The sequence below is a fragment of the Pinus tabuliformis genome, chromosome Q, assembly GCF_031772625.1.
Source record: "Pinus tabuliformis cultivar Carrire ecotype Pingquan chromosome Q, CPIR1, whole genome shotgun sequence".
Lineage (NCBI taxonomy): Eukaryota > Viridiplantae > Streptophyta > Pinopsida > Pinales > Pinaceae > Pinus > Pinus tabuliformis.
In genome coordinates, this window is record NC_142296.1 from 139,846,769 (window position 1) to 139,858,318 (window position 11,550).

An 11,550-nucleotide genomic window follows, 5' to 3' on the forward strand; every position below is an offset into this window, starting at 1 on the left:
AATAGGGGCACAACAATATAAATAAGGGGTATAACTACAATAGTAATGGGGTAATCACTAGTATTATAGGGACCCAACATGCCCCTCTCCTTCAAAAAAGTGTTGTCCTCAATGCTTGAGTAGTTCTGGATACTTCTGCATAAAATTCTCATCCTCCCATGTGGAATCTTCAGCGGATAAGTTCTTCCACTTGATAAGATACTTTGAAATTGATCGATTTCGTAGCTGTCGAGTTCTTGTTTCTGTGACTGCTTTCGGTTCCAATATAATTTTTCCTTCCTCATCAAGTTCTGGCAATATTGTTTGAACTGGGAGCTTGTCGCCTATAACCTTCTTTAAACATGAAACATGGAAAACTGGGTGCAATCGAGAAGCTGCAGGAAGCTCCAATTTGTATGCCATAGTACCAATCTTTTGCAACACCTTGTACGGACCATAATACTTTGGTGATAATTTATTATCCTTCTTAGCTTGCTTTAGGGACATTTGCTTATATGGTTGTAGCCATAGGAATACCCAATCACCTACATCAAAACTTCTTTCACTACGATGTTGATCTGCCTATTGTTTCATTCTATTTTGTGCCAACACGAGGTTATCCTTTAAGAGTTGGAGGACTTGTTGTTGATGTTCGATGTGATGTTCCACTGCCTGAACCTTAGAATTTTCTCTTAAATATGATGTGATGGATGGTGGTTGATACCCATAAAGTGCCATAAATGTGGTCATTTATGTTGCTGTATGGAAGGAAGTGTTATACCACCATTCAGCGAGAGGCAACCATTTGACCCATTGTGTCCATTTATCAGATACAAAGCAACGAAGATATCCTTCCAAACATTTGTTTACTATCTCAATTTTCCCATTAGATTGAGGATGGTAAGATGAGCTATGAGATAACTGAGTACCAAGACAAGAAAATAATTATGTCCAAAAATTTCCAGTGAAAATGGGATCTCTGTCACTTACAATAATCTTTGGGTTTCCATGTAGCTTTTGAATTGTTTCCATAAATGCAGTAGAAACTGTACTAGCTTTAAATGGATGTGATAATGCACAAAAATGTGCATACTTGGTAAGTCTGTTAGCTACCACCATGATCACACTCTTTCCCTCAGACTTGGGTAAACCTGTGATAAAATCCATTGAAACCTCCTCCCAACGTTGGCTTGGAATGGATAAAGGTTGTAATAGACTCGGTGTCTTAATTGTTTCAACTTTATTTTGTTGGCAAACCAAACATTCTGCCACAAACATTTGAATATCTGATTTAAGGCCATCCCAAAAAAATTCCTTCTTAACCCTGTGGTAAGTTTTTAAAAATCCCAAGTGCCCTCCTAAGGGAGAAGTGTGCAATTCCATAAGAATCTTTTGTTTTAGTTAGGAATTCTTACAGAGGTATAAGCAATCTTTGTACCATAATGAATCATTTTTCCAGCTAAATGTATCAGACGTACTGGAATCTTGTTGTAGCTTTCGAATAAGTGCCCACACTTCTTCATCATTCTTCCATTCCTCCCTTGCTTCGTTTATCCAATCTGGTTGGAAAATAGAAATGGCGCACAAACAATGCTTCCACATCCTCATCCTTTCTTGAGAGTGCATCTGCCACCACATTTTGCTTGCCTTTTTGGTAGACGATTTCAAAGTCATAACCCAACATCTTTGTGACCCACTTTTGTTTCTCTTCAGAGGATAATATTTGTTCTAAAAAATATTTAAGGCTATCATGATCCGTTTTTACCTTGAAGTGTCTTCCCATTAGGTAGGGTCACCATTTCTTAAGTGCATGGAGTATTGCCAACATTTCCTTCTCATAAATAGCTTTGCTTAAAAAATTTCCCTTGATTGGACGACTTTCAAAAGCAATGGGTCTTTCATCTTGCATTAGAATAGCACCAATTCCATTTCCTGAAGCATCACATTCCACAATAAAGGTTTTTGTGAAGTCTGGTGTAGCTAAGACTGGTGCTTGGCACATTGCTTCTTTAAGATGTTCAAAGGCCTTTGTTGCTTCCAGAGTCCATGAAAATGCATCTTTCTTCAATAATGTTGTTAGAGGTTCTGCTATTCTCCCATAATTCTTAACAAACTTGCAATAATACCCTGTCAACCCAAGAAATCCTCGCAGATGCTTTATGGATGTGGGGATTTTCCATTCCTTAATGGCTTTAATTTTGCGAGGGTCTACCTTAACTCCTTCATGAGATACAATATGACCCAAATATTCCACCTCCTAGACTCCAAAGAAACATTTGGATCTTTTTGCATATAATTGTTTCTCCTCCAATAGTTGTAACACCCTATCAACATGTTCAACATGATCCTTCCAAGACTTGTTGTAGATTAGTATATCATCAAAAAATACTAACACAAATTTTCTAAGGAATGGTTTGAAAATTGAATTCATCAATCCTTGAAATGTTGAAGGTGCATTAGTAAGGCCAAAAGGCATGACCAGAAATTCATAATGACCCTCATGAGTTCTAAATGCCATTTTCAGAATGTCTTCAATCTTCATTCTGATTTGATGATATCCCGAATGAAGATCCAACTTGGTGAAGTAAATTGATCCATGCAATTCATCCAGTAATTCATCAATGACAGGAATGGGGAACTTATCTTTAATAGTGAGCTTGTTGAGCTCCCTATAATCCAGACACATGTGCCATGATCCATCCTTCTTGTGCACCAATACTACTGGAGCAGAGAAAGAACTTTGACTTGGTTGAATTATACCAGCCTCTAGCATTTCTGCAACCATACGTTCAATTTCACTTTTTTGGACATAGGGATATCTGTACGGCCTGATGTTTGGAGGAACACTTCCTGGAATCAGATGAATAGCATGATCATGATCACACATAGGTGGGAGACCTTTGGGAGCCTCAAATACCTTGGAATGATTGTCCAAGACTTTTTGGAGATCTGGAGAAATAGATGATTCCGATGTGGAAACATTTAGCGAACATAATTGTGCAATTACACCTCTTTGCTCCTTTTTTAGAACCTTTGTCATACCATTAGAGCTGATTATCTTTCCTGGTTTCCCTGCAATACCCCTTAATTCAACTTCCTTTCCTTCCGTAGAAAATTTGATGTAAAGTTCTTGAAAATTAAAAGCTATTGTACCCAAGGTTTGTAGCCATTGGACTCCTAGTACAACATCAGCACCTCCCATTGGAATGGAAAGCATTGGGCTAGTCAATACATATTCTCCCATGGATAGCTTGATATTATGGCACCTTCCAGAGCAATTTATTGTTCCTCCATTTGCAATCATCACTTGACACTCTGGTGCTGGATATAGGAAACAATTCAATTCTTTTTCTACCCTACAATGAATAAAATTGTGGGTGCTTCCTGAATCAATCAACACTATTACCTTTTTCTTCTTGATTTGTCCTTCTATCTTGATGGTTTGAGGAGTGGTAATTCCCGCCAATGCATTACAAGATATGGTCGGATTTATTTGTTCTTCATCTAGGCTTTGTTCCTGGAGTATATATTCTTCTTTTGACCTTTCTTGCTCATTTTCTTCTTCCTCTTCACAATCTATGTAGAATAATTTCTTCTCAGCACACTTATGACCTTTAGTGTATTTGCTATCACAACTGTAACAAAGCCCTTTTGCTCTTTTTCCTTCCAATCGTTGTGGTGTCAACCTTATAGGTTGTGGAATACTAGGGGCAACAAAACTTTCGTCTTTATCTTTGTGAGTGGTATGCTTCCCGGTTGCCATAATTTTGCTTTCCATTTTTCTTGCTAACCTGAATGCCTTCTCTAATGAATCAGGTTCCCAAAGGCGAACATCATGTTGGATATTATCCTTTAAAGACCCTATGAACACATCAATCCTATGCTCCTCTGGAATATCTTTTACCCTTATGTTCAATTTTTGGAACTCCTCAATGTGCTCCATTACTGAACCCTTTTGTTTGAGACTTATCAATTGGCTAAAAAAAGTGTTGCTTTTTGTATCTTCATAATGGGCTATCAATTCTTCCGTAAAAATTGCCCAAGTGATAAAATTTTTACGAGAGCAAAGCCATTGATACCATACAAACTGATTTGGTTCCAAATATACAGTTTCCATATGTACCTTTTGTGTGTTTTGCACATTATTGAGATCGAAGAACTGCTCCATCTGTAATATCCATGTGGCGGGATCCTTGCCATTAAACTTCCTCATATCAATTTTTGGAATATGGTGGGTCTTCGATCCAACATTAGCGTCTATGGAATCATGATTAACATTTCTTTTGTTCACATCATGAGTTTCCTTTACAACCTTTCCACCATTAGTAAGTATTTCTTGTAGAAAATTTGTCAAATTTGTCTTCAAATCTGCCATGTCTGTCTTCAAATCTGTCTTCAAATCTGCCATGTCTCTCTTCAAATCTGTCTTCGAATCATCCATCTTAGCTTCCATGCCCTTTATCTTAGATTCCATGCCATTTATCTTAGCTTCTGTTAGCTTTCGTGAGCGTGACATTTGTTGCACTTGTTCTTGTAATTTTGATATATCATGTAGCATTTCTTCCTCTTCTTCATGAGTCGCGCTACAGCTTTCAGGTTCCTTACTAGGTGTTTGCATTTTCTTTCCTCAGGGCATCAGTTACCGATAATAATGCTTTACTATGCCCTTTGAATTCCGTTAAACCAAGCTTACACAAAAATTAAAAAAAAAAAAACTACACACCTTTTTTCACTTTATAGAAGTCTGATATTGAATCTGATGTATCTCTGTAATTTTGGATCATCTAGTTCTGAAATTGTAACCTGTAGTATCCTTCTGTGTCCTCTTTCCAATGCCACAAGTCTGACCCAAATTGGATTCTCCAAGGAAGAGTTATGTGAAATCTCCCACAGTGACTTGCTTTTAGACTAGTTCAATAGAGCGAACTTGTACGACATGCCACGAGTCACTGTTTAAACCTTTGAATCTGAAACATGCATATAAGAAACTAAAGTCTGTCCTCTTTCTGTACCTTCTTACGAAATTTCAATCCGATCCCCAGAGAGAAAGTTATGATGATTTTCCCTAGGTCACCTGTTTTGAATGTAATTCAGGAGTTTGCAAAAAGACCAACTTCCTCAGATCATATCTCCATAAATATCGCGCGAAAATATCTGAAATTTGGACCCAATGTTCAGCGCGATTTCTTATCAAATGGGTTTTTTTTGCGACTTCGGAAATGTCACAGAAAAAAATTTATAGCGAAAATGCCACAATGACCTGTTTGGAGCAGCGAAACCCTAGAATCCAAAGCTTTGATACCAAATGTTATGAAACCAGCTCAAGAAAATATAGAAAAGATAGATCAACGCCTTAGAATTCAGCCTCTTCGAGGGGGAAACCTCCTTTACATTACATAAATGAACAATTCTTGGATGATACAAATGACAAAACCTCCTTTCTATATATAGGAGTCTAAGGAGTCACAATATAATCTAGCCGACCTAACAATAATAATATAAAGCCACAAAAATAACAATAGAGGGATTCTATGGGGCACAGAAAAAACAACATGGGGGTAATAGGGGCACAACAATATAAATAAGGGGTATAACTACAATAGTAATGGGATAATCACTAGTATTATAGCGACCCAACACTTAACCCTAGCCCCCCTTCCTCCTTAGGTTTTGTTAAGTTGTTCCATGAGCATAGTGCCCATTTCTTCTGCTGTTTTGGTCCTCCCCATAAAAATTTCCTGTAAATTTCATTCATTTTGGTGTAGACTCCTTTTGGTACTGCCATAACTGATAGGGGGTAAATAGGGATAGATTGTAGTGTCAATTTGATAAGCACCAGCCTGGCTACAATATTCAAAGACTGAAAAGACCAGTTTTCGAGTCTATTTTTAAGTTTCTCTATTATGGGTTGCGAGTTGGCTATCCTTAGAGAGCTTAGATCGAGCATAGTTCCTAGATATTTGGTAGGCAGTTCTCCTTTTCTGAACCCCAAGATTCTTGTTAAGTGTGTTTTAACAGTCTCCGGTGAATTGAATATGAAAGTGCTCGATTTCTCCTTATTTATTTCAGTCCCTGATGCCTACATAAATACCTCCAAGATCTCCTTTACCTTTTTCACTTCTCTAAAAGATACTTTGCAGAATATCATGACATCGTCGACAAACTACTGGTATGTAACTGAGATATTGTTTCCCCACAGGCATAGCCCTTTGATTCTCCTTTCTCTTAGTTCTTTCTTGAAATACTTGCCTAGCCCTTCTGCTGCTATTATAAACAAAAAAGGGGACAGAGGGTCTCCTTGGCGCAGGCCCCTTGTAGCATTAAAGGTTGTTGATGGTGTTCCATTTAGGAGTATGGAGAAGTTCGGTGTGGATATCATGCTGAGTATCCAATTCACCCATCTATTACAAAACCCATAGGCTTGAAGAGTGGCTTCCAGATACTTCCAGTTCAACCTGTCATAAGCTTTTGATAGGTCTAGTTTGATCATCATGCCTGGCTCTTTTTTTCATTTTAAGGTATGTATAACTTCTTGAGAGACTACCAATCCATCCAGGATTTGTCTTCCCTCCACGAACCCTGTCTATTCAGGGGATATTATATTAGGCAAGATCGGTTTGAGTCTATTGACCATTAAAGTGGCTATAATCTTGTAAATAACATTACATAGGGCGATCGGTCTGAAGCCTTCTGTTGTTTCTGAGTGGGATGATTTAGGGATTAGAGTTAATAGAGTGGAATTTAGCCCCGGCCAAACTTTTTGGTGAATGCGCACCTCCTCCACCACTTCTAGGATTTCTTCTCCTATGAAATGCCAGCAAGCTTGGTAGAACTCCACAGTGTATCCATCAAGACCAGGGGCTTTATTTCTTTTTAGGCCCTTCACTACTTCCTCTACTTCCTCTAAGGTATCACTCCTCATCAGGGCTACATTTTGATCTCTGGTTACTAGCTTGGGTATTTCCTTTACTACCATGGAAATGGCCTCTGATCTGTTTCTCTGGGGTTCATTGAGAAGGTATTTAAAATGCTTTACCAAGTTCTGTTCCATTTTCTCGTGCTGAGTTATACGCTGACCTTCCTTGTTTTTGTTTGAGAAGATCCTATTTCTCTGTCTGTGCTGAATCATAGCCTTATGGAAAAACTTTGTGTTTCTCTCTCCTTCTCTAAGCCACTGGATTCTGGACTTTTGTTTCCATAAAATTTCTTCCTGCTTCCTGTGTTCTTCTAATTGGCTTATTATTATGCCTTCTTCTCTGGTTCTCTCCTCATTTCTACCTTCCAAAATATCCTTCTGCTGCATCTCCCTCATCTTTTGTTCTAGGCACTGTTGCTCCTTGAAGATGTCCCCAAATTCCTCCTTATTCCATTTTTTTATTCTTCCTTTTAGCTCTTTCAGTTTAAGTTGAAAGGTTTGCATTTTGTTTCTACCTCTTTGTTCACTTTTTGTCCACCACTCTTCTATTTTCGGCAGAAGCTTCTGGTCTCTGAGCCAGAAAGCTTTGAACCTGAAAGGTCTACTTTTGGGGCTTTGCTTGAAGTCAATCTCCAACTTTATTGGCCAATGGTCTGAGCCTGCTACTGGGAGGATCATGGCTTCTATAAACACATCTTTCATCATGATTTGCTCGGAGATAAGGAACCTATCCAGCCTTGAGGCTATTTGGTTTGTCCCTCCTCTACGGTTATTCCATGTATGGGATCCATTTATAGTTTGGATATCCACTAATCTTTGTTCTGTTATCATATCTCCAAACGCTTCCATATCTGGATCTATCCTTCTTAGCCCCCCTCTCTTCTCTTCTAGGGTCTTGATCATATTGAAATCGCCCCCTATAATTCATGGCCTCTCTAGGAAAAGATTTCTCATTACTTTTAGGTTTTGCAAGAATCCTTTTCATTCTGTCACGGTATGTGGCCCATACACTCCCGTTAGGACAACATATTCCATTGATCCTATAACCTTGAATGTTCCCGATAAAATTTGCGGGAGACTTATCTAGTTTTCAAATTGTATTTCCTCCGTGTTCCATATGATTGCCAATCCTCCTGCACTACCTATTGCATCCTGCCCCATTATTTCATATCTGGTATTGCCCTTGCTCATTATTTCTCTCATTCTTTCTATGCTAATCTTTGTTTCTTGGATTATCATTATGCTCGGTCTGTCTCTATTTAACCTCTCCTTCAGGTATCTTTGTTTGCCTCTGCTGTTGAGGCCTCTGATGTTCCAACTTGTAATAATCATTTTAATAATTTTGGTGGTATTTGGAATACCTCTGAGAGAGGTATGACCCTTCCGGAGTTTACCAGTGTCTCTCCTACCTCCTAGATTGTCTCGTTCAATGTCCTCCTGCCCCTCTTTCTCCCTCCTTTGCCAGCACTGCTCATTCCCATGTTCTGGTTGCCCTGTGGATCTATCGGCTCCAAACTGGTTGCTATTGCTCCCCCTACTTTTTCTTTGTATTTTTGAAATGCTTCTTTATACAGTTGCTTCTGCTCCTCCGGGATGAACCTTTCATCTAACGATCTCCACTCCTGCAGCAACTTCTTCATTATGCATTCTTCTTCTCCTCCTCTCTCTTTTTGAGGGTCTATCTCCATTTGTATTTGTTCATTTGGTTGTTCATTATTTTCTCCTGCCTCCCCAAGGTCTATTCCCTTTTGTTCTGATATTTGCTTTCCTGTTTCCTTTGGGTTTTCTGTTTTCTCTTCGTCGTTGTCTTCCTTTTCCCCCATCTCAGTCTCTTCTTCCTGTAGGACTTTGAATTTGTTCTATGTCTCAAGGGTAATATTTTCCTTTGTCACTTGTCGTTGTGTTTTGTTGGATCCTGGTTTCATTCTCTATTGGACTTCTTTAAAATCCTCTTCTCCTTGTTCCATTTCCTCTGTTGTTGTTTCTCTTTTTCCCTCCTCTCCCTTCCATCCTCTTTTCTGTTTAGAGGGCATTGCCTGAATAGATGCCCATATTCGTGACATCGTCTACAATGAAAGGGTATGTGATCGTAATCCACTGGTTGTTGCCAGATTTCGTCGTGGTATTCCAACTCAATGAAGTCTGGGAGGGGTTCAGTTATATTCATATATGTGCATATTCTTGCATAAGATGTATATCTCCCTCTGTTTGTGGATTCTGCAACTTTCACAAAGGATCCCATTGTATTCCCTATACCTTTTAAGATTTCTGGATCCCAGAACTCCATTGGGAGCCCAAAGAGTCTAATCCAAACCGGGGCTGCCAGCATTTTCTCTTTGTCTGGGTTATAGCAGTCCACCCAATGTCTCATAAATAGGCCTGCATTATTCATGAAATAGGGTCCTCCCTCAAAGATCCTTTCTTTGTCTTCTAGGTTGGAGAATATCACTGTAAAAAAACCCTTTGTGCCTAGTTTTAGTTCTACATGTCCCTTCGGTTTCCATCTTTGTTGTATCCATTTGGACAAATCTTTCTTTGACAGCCAAAACCCTATAAATTTACATATTAAAGCATATTATTTCATGTAACTCCTATATTCTTCCAGCTTATTGTCTGGTATTACGAACCTGGGTTTATTCATGGCCCTGGGCAGACATTTACCTTTCAGTCCCACCTGCCAGTTTGCTCCGCTTGCTGAGTTTTCGCTGCCGTTTAACTTCATCCCTATCTTCGTGTGCTCCCTGCTTGCCTCCCCCGTTGCCATGTTCTTGTAGTAGGGGATCTCTCCCCTCCCCCGGTTTGTTTCCATTTGAAACCCTTAGTGTTATTTCTCCTTTCGTTCCCTCGTCTCGCGCTTTAGTAATCCCTGCTCCGATCTTGTTCAATGAGAGTTGTGCTCCCTGTTCTTTTTGTTGCCAGACTACATACAGTACACTTAGTTCTGCTCCTCTACGCCGCTGATGCCCTCATTTGCAGAATCCATCGAGCCTCCAGAAAAGCATCCACGGGCTCATTATATTATTTTGGTTTGGGAGAATGAATTGAAGTAGCAGGAAACAAATAATGAACTGGAGCTAAATGAATGGAGAGATCTCATCTCTAACCCAAGCCATACCAAAGGCTGATATGTCAAGTTCCAACAAACCCTTTACCTTTTCTGGATGATGGAAAATCTCTTGGAAAAATCTTTGACGTCTAGCGTTGCGGAAGTTTCAGAGTTAGAAACATAAATATAGGAAATCGATAAGCAATTTCAACTCATTCAACGCCAAATTCAACAACAAAACGCTTGTTTAAGTCGTATTGAGAATCATATTCCCTACCTTCCACAAACTAAACTTTCGAGCTCCAATGCCAAAAACCCGATGTTAGGTGCATATAATACTAGTGATTCTGCCATTACTATTGTCACTGTTGCCCTTACTATTATTATCATGCCCCTATTGTCCCCATATTTTTATTAGTTCGCCCCATAGAAGCCCACTATTGTTATTGTTGTGCCCTTATATTATTATTGTTATGTCGGCTTTGATTATATTGTGACCCCTTAGACTCCTATACATAGAAAGGAGGTTTAGTCATTTGTATCATCCAAAAATCGTTCGTTTGTGTAATGTAAAGGAGGTTGCCCCCTCGAAGAGGCTAATTTCTAAGGCATTAATCTTTCTTTTCTATCTTTTTGCGATCTGGTTTCATAACATTTGGTATCAGAGCATTGGAATCTAGGGTTTCACTGCTCCAAATAGGTTATCATGGTATTTTCACTAAAAAATTATTTCTGCGGCGTTTCAGAAGCTTAAAAAAAACCCATTTGAGTTGAGATATGATCTGAGGAAGTTATGGTTTTTGTAGACTCGTTAATTACATTCCAAATAGGTTACCTTGGTAAAATCCTCATAACTTTCTCTCTGAGCATCAAATTGAGATTTCGTAAGAATTTACAGAAAGAGGACAGACTATTCTATATTTTTTAGATGTGAAGTTTGAAAAATTATATAATCAGGTCATATTGGGAAGTTTGGCATGAATATTTCTTGGAAAATCCAATTTTGATCAGAATGGTGACATTGGAAAGAGGACTCTGAGGGCTACTACAAGAAGCAATTTTAGAGAATGGAAATCCGTAATTGTGGAGATACAATAGATTCAATATCGAGCTTCTACAAAGCAAAAAAAGGTGTGTAGTATTTTTAAAATTTTGTGTAAGTTTGGGTTGAAAAATTAGTTCGAAGTTCAAAGTGCATAGTGAAGCATAATTATCATTAATTGATGCCCCAAAGAAAGAAAACTGAAGCACCTATTAAGAAACCTGAGAGCTCTAGCGTGACTCATGAAGAAGGGGAAGAAATGCAACATGATATATCAAAATTACGAGAACAAGTGCAACAAATTTCACTCTCACAAAAGGTAACATAAGCTAATATTGATGGTTTAAAGAAATATGTGGAAGCTAAGATGAATGGCATGGAAGCTAATATGAATGGCGTGCAAGTTAAGATGGATGGTATGAAAGACAACGTTGAAGATTTGAAGAAGGACATGGAAGGTTTGGCAAAGTTGCTACAAAAAGGGCTTCCTAATGGCGAAAAGGTAACAGAGAAAACTCATGATGAGAACAAAATAAATGTTGATCATGGTTTGATAGACTCTAATGG

At 38.6% G+C, this 11,550-nt stretch overlaps 1 protein-coding gene across 1 annotated transcript; it reads right to left on the reverse strand.

The window, feature by feature from the left end:
* Positions 1 to 8,816: 8,816 nt before the first annotated feature.
* Positions 8,817 to 9,659, reverse strand: LOC149218642 (uncharacterized). Its single transcript, XM_089386604.1, has 2 exons — positions 9,557 to 9,659; positions 8,817 to 9,445 (listed from the first exon to the last, which is right to left on the reverse strand). Exons 1-2 carry the CDS (start codon positions 9,657 to 9,659, stop codon positions 8,817 to 8,819), a joined length of 732 nt encoding a protein of 243 aa, XP_089242730.1.
* Positions 9,660 to 11,550: the final 1,891 nt, after the last annotated feature.

Excerpts from the sequence above, each read along its gene's own strand:
- LOC149218642 (XM_089386604.1), bottom strand. The coding sequence starts at position 9,659 with ATGGCAACGGGGGAGGCAAGCAGGGAGCACACGAAGATAGGGATGAAG. Across the intron at positions 9,446-9,556 it reads CTGGCAGGTGGGACTGAAAG|GGTTTTGGCTGTCAAAGAAA; the intron begins GTAAATGTCTGC and ends GTAAATTTATAG.